Raw genomic sequence first — 20,706 nt, forward strand, 5'->3', positions numbered from 1 at the left:
TTTTAAGGAAGAAGAAGAAGAAGAAGAAGAAGAAGAAGAAGAGTATTTATTGAGAGAGATGCGTTGGCTAAGTACTGTTTCAGAAATCTCTCAGGACTCCAAACACACTGAAATCGCTGTTTTATAGGATCCCAATAGCTCAATTTGGCAACTCTTCCTTCCAAATTCCCTTTTTTAATATTCTCTCATATTTTCTTTTTATCTTTTATCTCCTACCATTTTCATCTTTTTTTTTTTTTTTTTTATAAATATATTTACTGATTTTTAATCTAAAATAGGTATTTATATCAAAATATAATTAGTGGGTTAATCCAAATTTAGCCCGATTCCTCTATTTACTTAAAAAGTTTGAATTTTGAACATTTAACTATTTTTTTTTATATATTTAGTTCAGTAATGATATTTTTAAAAATAAAGGAATTACAGAGGTAGGTCGCAAGTTAAAAAAGTGAAAAATTTCCCCCTATATTTCTTTTGACTGAAGTGGGCTACGAAGGGGTAAAAGCGTAATTTCAAAGGATAGGTCGGTTTTAAGAATGAGATTCCGTTGTCTACGACGGAGATGCACCCATCCGCCCGCCGCATTTCATTGGACGATGAAGATTGCGACACGTAACCAAAGTGGGCCCATAAATGAGGAACGGCCCAATCGGACAAATCATATGAGAGAGGTGACTCAGCAAGTGAGTCATCTCGAGTTTCGTGGTGCCAGTCACGTGACACCAGGATACCCGGTCTTGTTTAATTAGTCAGTCAAAAATTTTGACTCTTTTTTAAATAAAATAATTTTATTTTATCTCTGCGTTTATAAAAACACTCTGTCCACTCACTTGCCAAATTACCGATTAATCCATAACTGAAAACAAAATCTTTTCAATTTTAAATCTAATTAAATTACTGACAGGTAACACTCATCTGTCTGCCTTTATTTCCATTTATACTCCAAAAAAAAATTAATATTCTAATTTTTTTTATTTTAAATATAGCTTAAATTTTGAAAAATAATCTTATGATATCTTGTATTTCATATAAATTATTATTATTATTCAAAAAAATTCCATAAAAAAATAACACCAAACAACTCATTTTAAATTTTATTAAAAATATAAAGACTAAAATGAAACTAAAAAAGAATTAGGCATTAATTTTTTTAAAATTATATAATTACTTCTAAATAAATTCGTTAAATAAACAATTTTTATTTATTTTTATAAAAGAATTTCTATTTTGATTTTATATTTACGAAGGATTTGCATATATAGATTATACAAATGAAAAAAAAATAGATATGGTAAAAAAAAAAAAGAAACCTCCTAATTATAAACTGTGTATAGAAATACGTTTTATGATAATCTGAATAACTTCTTTAATTAAAAGATTTTGAGATTTATTTTGCTACAAAATCTCGACAAAATAATTAATTTTTGGAAAAAATAAAAATTTAGATTCAAAACATATTTGGAAAGAGCTTAAAGTAATTTACAAATATACATTGAGTTATAAAAATAAAAGAGAAAAAGGTATGAATTATTTGAAATAGAAAATTTCCCAAATCAATAATTATGGAATTAGAAAATATTTCCTTTTCCTTCAATATCAAATAATTTTTAATTAATTTTGTGATCTGATTTTTTACTATTATTGATCTTTAGAACATAACACAAACTTGTAAACGGAAATTAAATGCATTTTTAAAATAATTGTTTTGTGTTACCAGTAATGTTAATTTATATTGGCCAAAGAAGTAACGTTTAGTATTATTCTCAAAGTTTAATATAAATTTTAAAACGATTTAATATCAAAATCTTAATTTACCTCTTAAATATCAATTTAGAAAATTGTTCCAATAATATTATTATTCTAAAATTTGAATATAAATTATAAAATGATTTAATATCAAAATCTTAATTTGCCTCTTCAATTTAGCAAATTGTTTCAATAATAAAAAGAAAATAAGAGGGTGGGTTTGTGGTTGGAACACGTGGCCATGATGGCGGTGGCAGAGAGCACACACGAGCGGGTCCCATGGAAAGCGTGATAATCCTCGATAAGTCATGGACCTTCAACGCAGAGTATCATTACCCACAATAAAAATTTTACCGGCAACCGGACAAATCCGTCCCCTCCCTCCCTTCCTTCCTTCCTTCGATCATACACGCAACTCACGCCAGTGGGCCCACCTAGCACACCTTTTCCAATTCGTCTTTGCTTTTCAAAAAATTAAAAAATAAAAAAGAAAAGGAAAAAGTTATTTATCAGCAATAAATGTTAATTTTTTCACTGATCATTTTCGTGATTAAATAATGTTTTTGCTAATTTGTGGAAAGCAAGAAAAGAATAATAAAAATATTAATCACATTTAATTTACAAAAGGAATATTTTAATACTAATAAAGTTCGATTGTTTTTTTCCATAAAATGGGAAAAAATTAATTCACAAAACGGCGACGTTTTGGGGCTAAAAGTGAGTAATTCCATGATAAGTGATCACGGTCGTTTTTATTGTCAAAAAAATAAAGGGAAAGTACAATTATTGTATGTTTTTCTTCAAATTAGGTCTTAATTAAATAATAATTAGAAGAAAAATCCCTTTTTAGTTCACAAATATTTTAATTAGTAGACATCTATTTTTCTATTTCTACGGAACGGCTAAGTTATAGTAAATAAAATAAATAACTTAGATTAAAAATTGAGTGGGTTTCATTCACTTGAATAGTAAATACCAACGAGCTTGGTTTCTAAAATTTTAAGATTAAATCTTATCTTTTTACTTCCCGCCTAAATCCTTACCCCAAAATTAACCTATTGGAACAAATTAAAAAAATGATTATGAAAAGTAGTCTAAAGCGAGTGAATATATAGTTTGTAGAGCAACCATAGTTATAAAAATAGACAGACAAGAAAATAACAATAGTACAAACGTGGATAGGTGGATTAATAAAAAGAGTTATGCATGAAAAAAAAAAGTAAAGAATATTAAGCTATAAACGAACAAAGTGCATTAGAGAGAATTAAAAGAAAAGGGAAAGTTTTCTAATAAGAGAAGTTCGTATAAAAAGAACACACATGTCAAGCATAACAAAAGCAAATATGAAATTTAAAAGGATTCAAATTTTTTTTTTTTTTTTTTTTTTTTTTTAAAGTTCACAAGAATATTTTTTCAACCCCATTTGAATAATGAATGCCAAATATTTAAACTCATATGATAGTTTGTTTGGAGTCCATTACGAGCTATATTCACGCATTTGATTGGTTCGATAAGAAACTTTTCAAGCTAAACATAGTACAAAAGCCTACCATATATGATGTAGCATATTCGTACGTAAAATATCCCTACATTCATAGCATAAATTATAAAACTGTGTGTAGTCGATATCAAACGTGTCTCGATCATGTGTAAACAAATGACGTTTCTCATTGTTTTGAAATGATTTGTGTCGTAATAAGATACAAATTGTTAATATCTATCCGTGACCGTTCAAACTTTCTTCTATTTCTCTACCTGTCATCATAAAACGACAAAACAACAACATTAAATAATAAATAAATAAGAGAAAGAACATAATTGAATTGTCAAAGACAAATTAAAGAAGGATGGAGTTTTAGGGCATTAATGAGTCAAAATATGCATACTTCAAACAATGCACCAAATCCCACTAAACCAGCTACATCAAGTGCTGTCTTGTTTTGGTTTTTGTGTCCATTTTTCCCCCTTCGTTTTTGGAGCCTGTTCTTTTTCCCCACACTTTCAAAGTATTCTTTTTTTTAATAATATTATTAATGAAACGGAGATATTACCGTATTTGAACTTTCTCTTTTCAGGTTCTCCTCAATATTTTTAAACTAATTTGCTAGAGAGAGATTTTTACACTTTTATAAAAAAAAATGTTTGTTTCTCCTCTCTCATCGATATAGAATTTCATAGAACATCTTTAAAAAACGAGTATTCTTTTTTATGATTTTAATAATATGCAGGAGCGTAAAGGTTCCAACTTATGACCTTTGATCGAGTGTAAAAACTGAATCCCTGTAGTTTAGGTTATGAAGGGAGTAATGGTCAACTTGGTTTGAATTTTTTTGGTTCTGTATCATTATGAGTATAATTAATAAATTAATAGGAATTATTGAAAATGTTAGATGCCCTTGATCTCAGTGTAGCCAGCTTATCATCCTCTTTATTGTCTCTTGTACGCTTATCAATGAAAACTTTACATTAAAAGTGACCCCAACATATATTGACTCATTAAATATTGGTACATAGTTTATTTTAACCCTTATACCCTCTTGGTTAAACATTAGGACAAAAAAAAATCTTCAAATCTACCGAGGGATTAGATAGAAAAATGTTCGAAATTGAGTTCGAATGTAATGTTCCAACCTCCAAACGATTGTAATTTTAGTTGTAGTTCGTTGAGCTCGTTGGACTCATCAAATTAAGTTTGTGAATTTTTTTTTTATTTTAATGACTGAGTTTTATTGTTGGAAAAATAAGTTATGGGATCTCATGAAGGAATGTGAATTACATGTAGTATCTTCACGTATGGTGGCAATTACCCATCTATTATCACGAGACACTAAAACGGGTGAGACTCAACCCTACTGATTGCGTGTCAATTCCCATCTACTAGGTTAAAGTCTCCTAGGGTTCCCATTTATGCACCACTAGAGAATTAGTGCAGCTCGTTTAGATGGGTAAATTGTCCTATTTTGCCATAAAAATGACAAATTTTGACAATAAAGATTTAAGTTTCATACGTGCATGTTCTTGTGGTATGTATGCATATCTGATTTCACTAGAGAGTTACTTACTAAATATTCTTTTTTCATACTCAACATTTTTCAAAATATCTTTTAATTAATAACAGGGATGTACAAGGTGAGTGTCGAGACGAATGATAATTGAGTCGTGCATATGATATCATTCATTTTCTTCGAATATGTTGATTTTATTCCATTTTTTTCGTGGAACTTTATCAACATGCATGTAATAATGACTCGTAGAGAAACAATTTTAATTAATATAAACGATTCTCCATCTTCTATTTTCCTCGTAAAAAAAACGTAGTAATAAAATATTTAATCCGTGGGTAAAACTCATAAATAAAAACAAAAAGAGTAAACTCTCATGGGAAGAATAAATTTTTTTTTTAAAAAAAAAGGACAAAGAAAAGATCTGTTCTTAAAAGGAGGGCCTGTCTTGATTAATGTTAGTGTAAATGTGATGGCATATTCATTAGCACTTGGCTCGAATTAACATTTATTACAAGCCCTCGTCTTCAGCAACTGTTTTGTTGCAGTCCATAAGTAATTAAAACCCCACAATTTAATATCACAACCTTCATTTTGAAGCAACAGATGTTGGTCTTCATCCTTTTTCTTTTCCATCCCTTATCGAGTAGAAATTATAATATTTTTTTATATAGGTTTGTCGAGATTTTTTTTATCAAAATGCATGAGAAAATCGGAGGGAGCGGCCGAATACATCAACTTAGAGATGCTCTTGTCTATTACCGTCTTCTTCTCCTATTTCTATTCTCATCTTCATCAAATTCTATATGGGTGGAGATTTCATGCAAGAAAGTGAGTTGGAGCGGGACGGGGATCAGAATATAATCCCTATCCCCAAACGGAGAGATTTCTCTCCCCACTTCTTCATTCTTGTCCCGTTCAAGGCAGGTCTCCACGGCTTAAATGAATATCTCTAACACCTTAAACGTGGAATAAGTGCAAAAGTATACTGTGCTCAATTTAAAATACAATCGTGAAGCTAAACGTACTAGAGATTTCTAGAGGCATACCGTCAAAAAAACGGTAAAGAACATTGGGACAAAGTCTTTTGGGTAAACTAAAAGTAAAATCATGGTTAATTATTGACGGTTGATTTAGACAAACTAATTTTATATTAGTTTTTTTTTACATATTTTAAACGTCATTTTAAGAGATCTCATAAAAAATGGAACTATAACGACGAATGATTGTCAGTGAAATCATTTTATGATAAAGTTAAAAAAGATTATATAATATTTATAAAGAAAGATGATATTAAAATCGTTTTAATTAATGTTACGAAAGTGATTATGATTGTTTAATAGAGAGTTTGATCAAAATCAAATATCCTTTTCAAACAATTTGAGAATTACTTTAAGAAATAACTTTAATTAAAGAAAATAAAAGGTGAAAAAGAAGAGATTGTAGGTGTCACATTAAAATTCCAAAGTATATTTTATAAAATTATATTTCATGTCACACACAACTTCATTTAATTAACCATTTTCACTAATCCAAAGTAGGTGAATAAGGATAGTTTTGTCCCCTTCCTCAATGACACCGGCGGGCCCACCGACACGACTGTCGAAACCCACCGGCTACCGGCGGCGTTCACGGCCGACCTTCAGCCGTGCCTTTGCTCCGACCCATACATAATAATAATAATAATAGTAATCTTATTTACTTATTTCCTCCCCCATGTGGTGCTGACGTGTCTTTCTTTGTTGAAATTAGGGTTTCCCATCTTATGTAATTTATACATCAATCAACAATGTTTTACCTTACATTAATCAATGTTTTTTTAGTGGAGGAATTCATTTATCTATTAAATACAATAAAATATAAATAAAAAAATATTGCCCTCATTGTTCTATATCTCTTTTTTTAACCGATATCGAAATATTTTGTACGAACTCGATAATGACATATTCTTAACAACGATCGGTTAATATAATTACTTATGATTAAACGGATACGTATTGATTATTAACATTTTTTTTTAATTATATTTTGAGTTTACTATTCGTAAAAGTGAAATATTAAACTATTGACTTTTGAGATGATAACGGGCATTTTATCCAATAAAATAAATTGAAATTAACACATGAGTATTATTATTTAGCGGAGCTCATTTACCTTCTCTATGTAATATAAATAAATCAAGAAATATATATATATTAATGGGTTTTTGTAAAATACAAAAAGAAAAAAACAAAGGAAGAGCTGAAATTGAGGGGATAAAAGGGCTGCAGCTGCACCTAATTCATAGTAATGTGAAATTCTCTTGTCTCAAAATGGGGAATTTTGTACAATAAACAGACATATATTTTTTTTTTTAATGGAAAAGACATGTTTTTTTGTTTTGTTTTACCCTTTTTATACAAAATTTTCAAGTTCCAAAAAGCCCGAAATTTGGGACTTCTCGTACATACAAACCCTGAAATCCAACAACTTTTTTATCTCTGTCTCTGTTTCTTCTTCATCATAATTCAATTGGGTTTCTAGTTATAATTAAACTTACAAATTTTTAATTTAATTTATCAAAGTGGGGTGCATGAGATCTCTGGTTTTAGTGACCTTATAATATAAATTTAATTAATTAACACCAAAGTTTCATTTAATTAATGCTATTATATTATAGTTTTTATTACTTACATTTTGTTGAGGTTAGGTATTTTTTGTTTTAATTCTTACGTAATGAGAAAAAATTCCCTTTTTTAGGGACCACGGCTTCCCACTCGTGTGCACGATCCTATTTATTTAAATTAATCTAATCTTGACTTTTCAATAATAATAAATATATATATATTGTGTAATTGTAGTCACAAAATTATGATTTTTTTTAAAATAAAATAAAATAAAATAAAATGAAATTTCAGGACATGGGTCACCATCTACAAGTGCGTGTGATGTGAAATATATATATATAAGTATTTTAAAATTAATTTTTGAAGGTATAGAGATCAAGTTGGAGTTTGGTTTTGTTATTGAAATGATTTTTATGGGGAAGTTGTAACATATTAAATATTTGATTTCTCATTCCAAAGCTTTAACTTCTTCTTCTTTTTGTATTTTTCTTTGCCACATATCACTCTTACTACTCTAATATATAATATGGAATACTCAATAATTTACTCATCATTAACCTACAATCAAACTTAAATTATATGTGTTTAATTTGAAGTAATTTTAGGTTGGTGACCTTCTAAAAAATAATTTAGAACTACCTGAGTGAATGACAAAATATTTTAAAAGACGCATATTGATTTGTGGGAATAATAATCTTCACTCTTAGAAGCACATTAATACAAGTAAATAATATGTTCAAAGAACGTTGAAGTCGTCAAATGTTGAATCTAGATTCCAAATCGTGAGTATGGAGCCTTACAAGTAGAGATATTTAGGTACTCGCCACGAATAGGATGGAGAATGGAAGAGCAAGTGAGTTGTTAGTTTAACGAGATCGAGAACGAAGATTATATATTACTTTTTTTTATGAATAAATATTTTTTTTTACGTGTGTAATACTATTGAAATTTTTACTTTTAGAAATTTAATTATATATTTTTTTAAAAATATTATTGGGTTTATTAGAATATTTCATATTTTTAATAAAAATTATTCATAATTTTTTTTTTTTTGAAATAAATATTAAAAAAAAAAAAAAAAACTTTGTTAGGGATATCTCTAGTTACAAGACATCATGACCCATGCAATCTCTGGAAATCTATATACATTATCATTAATGCAATATATATGTATATATATATCCAAGTTAAGTCAAATCTACCGAGAACTTTAATAAATTCTTGAACAACCAGTAGAATGAACGCTTTGTTTCATACAAAAAAAAGATTCTGGATCATAAAGCCAAATATTTTAATACTTACTAAATCTAACCCTTTTTTAAACCATAGTTTACACAAAATCATTAATTGAGATACTTACATTAATATAAAGGTTCATGTACTTAGCACAAACTAATTATGCGTATAAACATAATCGTGGTCCCTAATATTAAGTAACAACAATTAAAATGGCTCACATTTTTAGAACAAGCGGGAAGTGTTTCAATGGCATCGTGCATGGAACTTGCATTTCAGAGACTTACAATAAAAATTAAAAATTGACAAATTTTTATTCACATTTTTTTATTTGCAACACCTTAACTTATATTAATATTATATATTCGAGTTTATATTCATAGCTTAACATTTATCTATTGAACTCATCTAATTATACTTCAAATCTCACGGTTTCAAGTGATTTTTTCTAACGATTTTTAAGAGCGTTAGAAAGAACATGACTTTTTTCAATGTTAATTCACGAGCGTCAAAAAATGTGAGATTTCATATTAGTTGGAGAGGGGAACGAAACATTGTTTGTAAGGATGTGAAATTTTTTCTCTTGTATACGCGTTTTAAAATCGTGAGACTGACGGCGATATATAACGAGTCAAAGTAGACAATATCTGCTACTAGTGGGCTTGGACTATTACAAATAGTATAAGAGCTAGATACTAGAGGGTGTGCCATCGAGGACACTGGACACCTAAAGGAGGTGGATCGTGAGTCTAACGACGAAACATAACGAATCAAAGTAAACAATGTCTGCTAGACGGGTATGCGGAATGAGGAGGTTTGGGTTTGAGGCTAGGGAGAAAAAGGTAATTTGAGTTGGTGGTGGGCTAGAAATGGGCCAGCCCCAATAATAAAAGGAAGGGAGGCCCATCACTTATAAACCAAATTCTGGTCTGCCTTTAATAGGGCACTTCAAGTTCCAAGTGAAAGATTGATAAACTTCATTCATACAAGGTTCTTTAAGAAAATTTTTAAAATAATAATAATAGAATGATTTCAAATGCTGCTCCACTTAATTTAATAATTAAAAAAATGAAACCACAATAATCATAAAAAATATTTATATATTATTTTTTTATTGCTATGATACATACAAAGATAATATAGAATGAATGTCATTTCTTTACTATAATAATAATAAAAAAAAAAATTGTCTTGAACCTAGGAACCAAACATGATTACCCTTTAGAGCCTATCTTATTCTCTTTTTCGAGCGTGAAAATGAATCAAAGAAAAGTAGTTTGTGCCTGTTATAGTAGTCAACCTTCCTATCAAAATGTTTACTTGATCGAGGAGCTGATAATGAAACAATCAACATTCGGTTAAGTTAATGTCACACACAATTTTCTCTTTTAAAAGGGTAAACACTAAATATACATAAAAAATAATAATAATAATAGCATTATTTTACGTTTGAATTGGTGTGATCCATAAATGACATTGAAAAATGTGTAGTATGCACTTCTTTTGAAAAAGATTATGTATTCTACAATTGAAATTATTGCATCATTATGTCTTCTAACATTTCATAAAAAAATGTGATGTATTGAATAAAGTATAATATGCTTTATCACTACAAAAGTGTAATTTATTTGAAATGTGATTTATTTTAAACAATGTTATCTATCTATGCTTTCTTTCAAAATTCTCATTCTTTATTTTAGAAAGTGTTATATATATTCCCTTTCAAAATCAAATGTCACCTATTATTTATTTAAAAAGTGTGTTCTGTTATTCTTTTTATTTCAAAATCCTCCTCTATTCTACATTTCCAAAAGCATAATTTATTACACTTTTGAATTTAATTAGAAAAAAAAGATCAATTATTCTTCTTCTTCTTTTTTTTTTTTTTTTTTAATTTGACAACAAAATGCCACTTTCCGTCCTTCAAGTTGTAGCTAATGTATATATGGTCCGTGAGCGACTTTAAGGTATGTAAAAGAAATTTAAAATGATTCTCAACCTAACTTTAACCTAATAACTCAGGGTCGTTATATGCAAATTCCATTAGGTTGAATCGATTAACAATAACCTAACAAAATGAGATGTAAATTCCATTATTAGGTTGAATCGATTAACAATAACCTAACAAAATGAGATGTAAATTCCATTAGGTTGAATCGATTGGCAATAACCTAACAAAATGAGATGAGAGTTTATTCCAGGCTACTTGGCGTAGAATTTCTGCTGCGCAGTCGTCATTTGTCAAAGAGCTTGATGCCTTAGTGAATAGCGAAGGGAACTGGTCTCGAAGGAATTTCACTCAAATGCAGAGTGACCATCTTTAAATTGTTGACAACTTAAGCAGAATGAATTTACAATGTTTGGTAAATGATCAGTTCCAACGCCAACTAATAGTGTTATATTATTAGCCAAGGGAAAAGAGAAGAAAAGAGCCATAGAAAACGAACTGAACATACATTTCAGTGCCCTATATATATATATAAATATATATTAAATTATATTAATACACAACCAAATAAGAAAATACTTTCCAATTGGAATGAAAGGAAAATGTTAACGACCTTTCTTTGCTCAAGCAGAGAAGCTTAGGATGGTTGCAACAGACTGACAAATAAAGATTCATATATAGAACAAGCAGGTGAGCATAAAAATGAGGACGACAGGCCTAAATGTATTATTATTAAGTCACCATCGCTTAGCCCATGGCATACTTCTGCGTCCAGCTCCTAGCAGTCGTCTCATATTTGTTCCTGTCAGTCTTGTACATGTGAGCGATCTCGGGCACAAGCGGGTCATCTGGATTTGGGTCCGTCAACAGGGAACAGATTGAAAGCAAGACCTGGTTACAGGATACAAGTACGATCTCAGTAGTTGGTAGAAGAACACCAAAGGACACACATCAGTGAAGTCAAAATTATAAATGGGAACAAAATATCAAAATCCATCAGTTAAGTCATGGAAGCTGATCACATCCCACAACAAGAGCAATATTGATGATGGAGACTAGGTGAAGAGGATATTCCTTCATAATATTTGGGCAAAGGGTTAACACCTCATTATTAATAATTAAGTTAATGGTCAATTCATGCGAAATCTTTCAAAAGGCATATGGGATAATATAGCATAGATATTACTATGTCAAAGGAACTAGCAAGAGGAAAAGTTTGTCCAGATAGGCACGACACTAGTAAGAAATTGCAAAGAGGAAATTAATTTTCAGTCTTAAACAGCAGATCTCCTCCCTTTCTCTCTTTTTTTTTTGCTTTTTAAGTCGAAGGGCAAACCTTGGAAATAGTTAGGGCAGGACTCCACTGCTCTTTCAAAATGTCAAGGCAAATACTACCATTGCTGTTGATATTTGGATGAAAGACCTTTGTTCTGAATGCCACCTGCAGATTCATTGAATCGTGAAATATAGAAAAGTAAGAAAGCGACATCCAAAAAAAATCCACAAGAAGACAATTGCAGAATCATCATAAATTTTCTTAGGCGAAACCTTTGTGTTCGAGTCACCATCAGATAAAGTGGTCACAACCCATATGCCTAGTTCATCAAATTATATGCAATACCCTTGGTAGAAAAAATAAAGAAACAAACGGATGACAGGACAAGACAATGAATCTAGCCTGCACTCATGCCATGGATCTCTCCCCTCAATATTTATATATTATGTATAAAACCGAAATTCAATCAAGAATAATGACAAGATTACATATGGGTATCCATAAACAGCCAAGCTATGCAAAAAAGGACCTCAGTCCAAAAAGATAAGACCATGAGGGAAATTACAAAAAGCCTTGGACACGGATGACCAAACAATAGCATCAAACCCAGCAACAGGCTGAACCTCTCCACCAATAAATTAGAGACAGTCTGAAGACAACATATTGACATCCTTGGAAACTTGCATCAAACAACTGGAAAAATGACAAAATGCATACTTGAATAACTATCAACTAAAGGTGTAAATGCATCACTGCATATCAACGTACATCTACTATGCTACTATAGCTCAATACAGCTAAAAGAAATTACAAACAAGTTACCCAATTCAGACCCTCAAGCTGAAAATAGTTGAGCTTAAAGATCAAACAAGAAAGATTAAGAAAAACAAGATCAAGATCATTAGCTCATGTTTGAAACGCTAGGGCACGGAAGTCAAAGAGTAAATAGCCATTTACAAGAAACAGTCGTACCTTAGGAGGCTTAAAAGGATAATCCGGAGGAAAATGAATGGTGACAAGGAAAACACCCCCAGCATAAGGACTGTCTGGAGGACCCATTATGGTAGCTTGCCAATGAAACATGTCTTCGGCAACTGGACCTGAGAAAATTCTTACATGAGTCAGCCCCTAAATAGGAACCTACTGTTCAAACCACAAAGACCATATAGGATACACTAAAAACTAAAATTAAAATAAATACTAAGAAAAAGATGTGCAGCTCCTCAAACCTAGTCTTCTTTCTCATGTGAACCCATATAATCTAAATTTATCAACAAGGGTGAAACAAATCAACATAGCCAACACCTTGATATTCAAGTCCAATCATTGAAGCGTGTTAACTTTGGTTCTAGCAGCAATAAGAATTGAAGGTTGTCATGAACTAGAAATTCTTGAATACCTAAACCTTAGTTAGCAATGTTAAATCTACAGTAAGGAGAAATGAGTACAACAGCAATCTCAAATATCTAAACTTTAGTTTCATATGTGAGTATCCCAAGCTAAAGTGATAAAATTTCTTCGATAAAAGTTTACAACACCATAAGACATCATCTTCTCAGCATGGATAATGATAACACTGAAACATTCCTCCTTGGTGTGGTGTTGTGTTGTGTCAGAAGTGGTGTGTTCTTTGTAGGAGGCACAAAGAAGACATTGATCGTTTGTTGTGGGATTGCTAGTTTGCTTATTCCCTCTGGAATCAGGGTTTTGGTTATTTTGGTCCATACTTTGGTCGCAGTAGAGGTTGTGGTTCCATGATCAAGGTGGCGCTCCTCATTTGTCCCTTATGTAATAAGGGAAAATTTTCTTAGCAAGCATCTTTTTGTTGTTTTGGTGGGGAGTTTGGCTCGAGAGGAATTAAAAGATTTTTCAGAAGGGTGGAGTGCCCTTGGGAGGAAGTTTAGGAGGTTGTTAATTGTTAGGTTAAATGATTCCTTGTGGGCGTTCTTCCATCGGACATTTTGTAAGTATCAACTTGGTGTTGTTCATTTGGATTGAAAGTTGTTTCCTTTTGTAGGCTTTTCAGTATATTCCCTTGTCAAAGCCCGATTTCTTACCAATAAAATAATAACACCAAACCAAATGCAGTGAAAGACAGAAAGTAAAACTCCCAAATGAAATTATCTAAAAATATGAACTGACGTGCTCACTAGAACCAAATTATGATATATATTTTAAAAAGGGGATTCATTGACTCAATTCCCTCACTCTTGAAAAATAACGTGAGCGTGATCTAACGATCGTTCTTCCATCAGCTGGGAGGAAACCCCAAACAATTTTCAGCCAACAAACCCTCCCTAAAAATTTCTCGGGGCAATTATCAGCATATATTCTCAGCAGACAAAACCATAAACGGTCAACATTCAACAAGCACAAGACAAAAAGTAACTCTCAGACAGATCAGAAAACCAGATGAAGTCATGTAACAAAAGAGAACGATGAATATGATAAGACCAATCAACTCAATGGAATCAAAACAGCCTAAATCAAGGCAAAACAATAAAAATAAAAATAATTTTATACCAGCGCTACATGAGGTAGGAGGGTCCTTCTGCAAATCCTTGAGTTCCTTCAAGATCCTCTTCGACGCCATCAACAAAATCTAACACAAATCTAAAGATCCAGAATCCAAATCCAAAGCTCAGATTAGAGCGCCAACAGAGAAACAAGCAGATTCACAAAGCAAAAAAAAGAGAGAGAGAGAAAGGGAAATCATACCAGAGAGAGGCCCACGTGAAGGGCTTGTGTTAGGTCTGGTCTGGTGTGAGGGTTTGTGGAGAAGACGAAGAGAAGGATGAGGATGAGAAAGGAGGAAGGAAAAGGAAAACAACAATTTGTGATTTGGTGCGGAATGAAATTTATACAACCGTTTTCTGCGTGTGGGGCCCTGCCCCAAAGCCGACGCTTTTGATTGGTTCAAAATTAATTTTTTATTATTGTAAAATAATTTTTTTGAGAATTGTATGGGCCCTACTTAGCGTTTAATCTACGCCACCTCCTCCTTCGCCGAAAGCTGCCGCGAAAGAAACTTATTCCCTTTTTCTGGTTTACTTTCATTGGGCCTTTAATGGGTCAAGGCCCATTTTAACTTGGGCTCGTTTCTCTTTCAATGTGAGCCAGGCCCAACCCAATGGAATATATTCAAGAAACGAATATATTTTCTCAAATTTATAAAGATTAATTTTTATTTTTTGAAAAGTTAAGCAAAAATCTAAAAATATGGGCTAATTTTAAAGTTTATTAAAAGTATATATACTGAATTTAGATATTTGAAAAATAAATTGACTAAAATATAATAAGTTTAAAAGTATAAGGACTTCAAGATACTTTAATTTTCTATTTTCTTTTATATAAAAAATTTGTGAAAATGTCAAATTCTATTATAAGTTCACCAAATTTGAAAAAAAAAAATACTTTCTATTTTTTAAATTAGGCAGGAAAATCAGTCGTTGACTAGAAATTTGAAAATTCTTATTCAAATTTCAAATGCTTTTAAAATCTTTTTAGTCCATTAAGGTTGCCAAATATATATATATATATATATACATACATAAATAAATAAAAAAGGTGAATATGATAATTTGAACCTATGAATGAATAATGGCTAATATTTAGAGATTTAGATTATAAGTTTAATATCTACCATTTTAATTTTGTGTTTATTAGGTTATTAAATTATCACAATTCTACGAGTTTAAAAAAAAATTAATAATAAACTTTTAAATTTACAATTTTGCATATAATACATAGTTGATATGACATCTTTAAAATTCACCAACCAGACATTAATTATTTTAAAAAAATTAAAATGTATGAATACAAATTTATTAAATATTTTAAAGTTAAAAAATATACTAAAAGAGGAATATATTATATATTTTTGAAAGTTAAAATATTTATTTATTAGGCACAAATGTAAAATAGCATATAAAATTTCATATGCAATGAAAAGAAACATTTATTAAAAAGACCCAAAATGGTAAAACAATCTCCAATTCAAGCAGTTTAAATGAATGGATATGAGAAGGGGATAGAAGAAACCTATGTACTGTGTAACCACCATAACACAACAAAGATGATTAGAAATTTCAATGTGAATATGAGGACGAACCGATTTCCATTACACGAACTGGAGTAGAATGCGCCGATCTTGATCCAGATGATGGTCCCGTCCCGGTGCTCATTCGCCAAACTTGCTCGATTCTCGACACGATATCCATCATCTTCGGCCTCTCCTCGGGCATTCTGGCAACACAAGACAACCCAATTTGCAGCATCTCCACCATTTCTTCTTCTATATTTGGATACCTCAGAAGCTCCACATCAAACACTTCTGCTGTCCATTCCTCCCTCACCACAGACTTCACCCACCTCACCAAGTTAACCACTTCATTACCACCTTCAACATGTATGGGACACTTTCCAGTCAGGAGTTCCAGCAGTACTACCCCGAAACTGTACACATCCGCTGCTTCCGATGCTCTCCGAGTGTCGCTCACTTCAGGGGCTCGGTATCCAACCGTTCTCGTGGCTGGTACCGGAATAGAATTCATCAACACAGACAAACCAACATCAGATACACAGCCATACCCTTTAGAGTTTAGGAAAATGTTTGAGGCTCGCACGTTTCCATGTGAACATTTTCCTCCGTTTTCTGTGTGAATATGAGCAAGACCTCGAGCCGTTCCGATCGCAATTTTCATCCGACTATCCCAATCTAATAACGGTAAACCATTTCCTTCTTTACCTGCATCATTAGATTGATTCGCCGATTTGTTTAGAACACAGATTCACAAGAGAGTTGTATAGAAATTATTGCAGAAGGAGCAAGGAGACGGAATACTTACTGTGTAACATTGCAGAAACACTCCCTTGTCCATAGTAATCATAGACCATAAGCTTCTCGTCCTTCGAGTAATAGTATGCTCTTAGCGAAACAACGTGCTCGTGCTTAATGTTTCCAATCAACTCCATCTGCTGTTCAAATTCTCGTTTTCCAACCGTCACTTGATTCAGCCTCTTCACTACCACAGTCGTCGAGTCCTCCAACGTTGCCTTGTAGCTCACTCCGAAGGTTCCCTTCCCGAGAACCTCAGCAGACGCTCTCAACAGGTCTTCCAAATCAAATGCAAGATTAGAATCCATGAAGAAATTAAGGTTGTTCTTTTGTTCTTGGCTCTCAAATCCCCCTTTGTTCACAGATGTTTCCTTCTTTTTGGACTCCATAGTGGAACTACCATTTTCTTTTCCCCTTTTCAACCAGCAAGCAGTCAACAAAACTGCTACCAAAATTAATCCAACAACAGAACCACCAATTGCAACACCCAATATAGCAGATTCACTTAGTCCTTTTCCTTTTCGTGTCGGTCGAGAACCGGGAGGCTGGAGCGGAAAAGACGGGGGAATTGCACCGTGTTCTACGGTAATATTGTTATTGGAGAACACCCAACTTGGAAATCTTGTAAGAGAATGAGGCACATTTCCTGTAAGACTATTGTTAGACAAATCTAACCATTGCAAACTCGGAATATCAAGGTCAGGAAATTCGCCCGACAACGAGTTGTTTGCAAGATTCAGAACAGTCAGATGAGTCAAGTTTGAGATTGAAGAAGGAATACTCCCATTAAAGAGATTGTTAGATAGATCAATGACACTAAGGTTCCTCCAAACTGAAAAGTCCAAAGGCAAAGGACCAGAAAACTCGTTGTATTGCAAATATAAGGAACTCAAGTTTTCCAGCTGGGAAAGATCAGAAGGGAAAGGCCCTGATATCCTATTTAATCTAAGGCTTAGAGTCTCAAGTGCAGATAGGCGGCTAAGAGTATTCACAGGAATCGGACCGAGCAGACCGGTCGCCGGTAATCGAATGGCTACTACTCTAGACTCATCAGAGTTGCAAAACACTCCTGCCCAGCCTTTGCACACAGAACTACTCTCATTCCAATTGAGAGAAGGCGAGTGTGGGATGTTATGGAAGAAATCAAGCAATGCTTGCTTGTCTTCAACTGGCTCAGTGAGAGCCCCTGGTAAGATTATCGCTATAAACAACATAATTTCAAGGAAGATGAAGCTATTCTTCATCATTTTCTCAGACGAAAACTATCCGTTCAAGCTAAATTACGTGCAATTCTGGTCCATACCTGCAAAATTAGGTCTACAAGTTGACTTTCCATAATCACCAAACAACACAAATTCAAAATCTCAACCCACAGAAACAAACAAGTTCATACAGTTTGGTTTCATTTCGAATACCTAAATTACATTAAACCCAATACGCATAAAGCTAAAACAAGGAACCTCACATACCTTTCAAAATCCCCACGAGACCAATCGAAACAGAGCTCTGATTACAATATTCTGAACGACCCAATTCGCAGGGGAAAGGGGGAAACACGGGAGAATTGAATTGGAAGCCAAGGAAAGTATGGAACCCAGAAGGGAAACAGTTGGAAAAGGCTCCGTACGTTCTGGGTTGTGGCAATGATGGCGTTGGAATTTCAGAGGGTTGGATAATCATTTGAGACAGGGAGATGGTCGAAAAGAAGAAGGAGAATAGAGAAGAGAAGGGTATTTCAATGGTTAGGAGCCTATTTCTTTATGGCACACTGTTAGGAGCTTACATGTACCGGATGGTTGCCGCCATTGATGGACGCTTCTCTTCCTCATCAAGCACTAGTTCTTGCATTACTTCTTTTTTCCTCTTCTTTTATAATAGTTTTCTTAGTTCAACAATGACATGGGTGCTAATGGATAATATAAAGTATTGCCATTTAATCTATTTTGAACTCATATTTTAAGAAATAAGAGATATTAGCAATATTTCAAAAAATATATATATAATATTTCAAATTTTAAATGTTAAAATATTGTCTGTGGATAGAATTATTAGCTTAATTTTCAATAAATTTTGAATTTTATGGACATTTTCTAAATAGCAATTCAGGAAAGAGATCACATGTAAAATATAAGTTAAATAAAGAATGTGCCTTGCATGTATTTTCATTCACACTATATGATATTAAAATAATCATTTTATGAAGATTCATGTTCTGCACGCACACGTCCAACTTAATTGTCTAAACTTACGTATAATAAGAAATCTAATTATTTTATATTGTAATTTTCACAAAATTATTAATATTTGAATTATTCTGTTTGACCTTATTTAGTTACATTTTTTTAGTAATAATTTAATTACATTTCTAAATATAAAAAGATTTGTACTCAAAATATATAGTTAAAAGCATTCACGTATGAACCACTTTTGAGTAAATATTAATTTTCAAATTGGCATTTAGTGAACCTATGCTTCCATGTGATTTGCAAATAAGTCTACCACAATATTAGGCAACCTCATAAATTTGGTCAAACTCATACTATACCAATAAAACTATTCGATCATATTACGATGAGAAATTTGTTATAGAATTTTTTAAGGCTCTAAGGTGGTCTTTGGATTGTCCCTGAGATTGTCGTTGTACCTAAGAGGGATAGCTTTGGTCTTCCTCGGTTATAACATTCTTCTCTAAATTTTATTTAGTAAAGAAAATTTTAGGGCTCTAAGACGATCCTTGGATTGTCTCTATCGTTGTTGCCAAGTCTCGAAAGAGGGATGATTTTGGTCTTCTTAGAGTGTAAGATTCTCCTATGTATTCTATTTCCGATAAACAATTCCAAGTCTACATGTGGTCTTTCTTAGATTTTATGTTCTCCATAGGTGCGAGATCTCATATCGGGTGGAGAAGAAAACGAAACATTTTTTTATAAAGGTGTGAAAACCTCTCCTTAGTAGAGGCAAAATCATGAGGCTGACTGCGATACGTAATGGGCCAAAACGAACAGTATTTGCTAGCGGTGGGCTTGAACTGTTATAAATGGTATTAGAGTCAAACATCAGGTAGTGTGCTATAAAGATGTGAATGGCAAGATCTCACATCGAATGGAGAGTAGACGAAATATTCACTATAAAGATGTGAAAACCTATCCTTAGCAAACATGTTTTAAAATCGTGAGAAAGAGCTTGAATTGTTACCCTACCTTATTTATATTAATTGGATATGTGGCCTGTGAGAGACGGCCCATATCGTTGGGCCCATTTAGTTACAGCCCATATATACTTTTTATTTTAGTTTTCTAAATATTATACAACAATATTTGATAATTTAATAGGGGGAGAAAAATCAGATTTATTTTGGTAATCATGATTATTTTCTTTTAAATCTAAACCTTATCTTAATATCTTCTTCCATAATTAAAAACGAATGAAGTTACAGGACTTATAAAATTAAAATATATAAGGTAAGCGAAAAGTCTAAGAAATTTCGATATTAAAATTTACTTTTTCACGAATTTAAAATTATTTATCAAACGTGTATGTCATTATTTATTCTCTTATATCGACAAAATTTAATTTTATTAATAATGGTAATTAGATCACGACAATTTATTATTAACTTACTAAATACCCAAATTTTTATATTTTATCGTTTAAAATTGAAATCTACCAAACACCGTTTAAAAACAGTTATGGAGAATTATTTTAAATGATATAACAATGTCAAACTAAGATCAAATTGCTATCAGGGGCTCGTACTTTTTAAGATTTGTGGGGAAGGACAAGATGGAGCCATCAGAATAGTTGTAGGATTCATAAAGGGACGAACAACATAAATAAATGGGGCCATTATTAAATGCATAGTTCCACCATATTCAAAGTAAACCCGTCATTAAAACCCTGTGGCTCACAAATTTTTATCCATATGAGATTTAAATTACAACACGTATTTCAAAACACAATTTTAACGTAGCGATCTTCATATGGTAAGCGTTGCAATGATATATTTTTGGTCTTACTACAACTTCGTCTTTTCCCTTCGTTCACGCTCAATTTGG

General features: G+C 32.0%; 2 protein-coding genes across 2 annotated transcripts; both read right to left on the reverse strand.

Annotated features, from left to right (window-relative positions):
* Window positions 1-11,106: 11,106 nt before the first annotated feature.
* LOC111801538 (ubiquitin-conjugating enzyme E2 10) lies at window positions 11,107-14,690 on the reverse strand. The gene is made up of 5 exons (XM_023685563.2): window positions 14,533-14,690; window positions 14,338-14,427; window positions 12,787-12,914; window positions 11,875-11,979; window positions 11,107-11,429 (listed from the first exon to the last, which is right to left on the reverse strand). The coding sequence occupies exons 2-5, from the start codon at window positions 14,405-14,407 to the stop codon at window positions 11,286-11,288; spliced, it is 447 nt and encodes a 148-aa protein (XP_023541331.1). The 5' UTR covers window positions 14,408-14,427; window positions 14,533-14,690; the 3' UTR covers window positions 11,107-11,285.
* A 1,064-nt stretch (window positions 14,691-15,754) lies between these two features.
* LOC111801537 (putative inactive receptor kinase At4g23740) lies at window positions 15,755-18,257 on the reverse strand. Its single transcript, XM_023685562.2, has 3 exons — window positions 18,121-18,257; window positions 16,662-17,954; window positions 15,755-16,561 (listed from the first exon to the last, which is right to left on the reverse strand). The coding sequence occupies exons 2-3, from the start codon at window positions 17,896-17,898 to the stop codon at window positions 15,903-15,905; spliced, it is 1,896 nt and encodes a 631-aa protein (XP_023541330.1). The 5' UTR covers window positions 17,899-17,954; window positions 18,121-18,257; the 3' UTR covers window positions 15,755-15,902.
* Between the last annotated feature and the right edge of the window lie 2,449 nt (window positions 18,258-20,706).

Source organism: Cucurbita pepo, chromosome 9 (genome assembly GCF_057944985.1).
Source record: "Cucurbita pepo subsp. pepo isolate OVF chromosome 9, ASM5794498v1, whole genome shotgun sequence".
Classification (NCBI taxonomy): domain Eukaryota; kingdom Viridiplantae; phylum Streptophyta; class Magnoliopsida; order Cucurbitales; family Cucurbitaceae; genus Cucurbita; species Cucurbita pepo.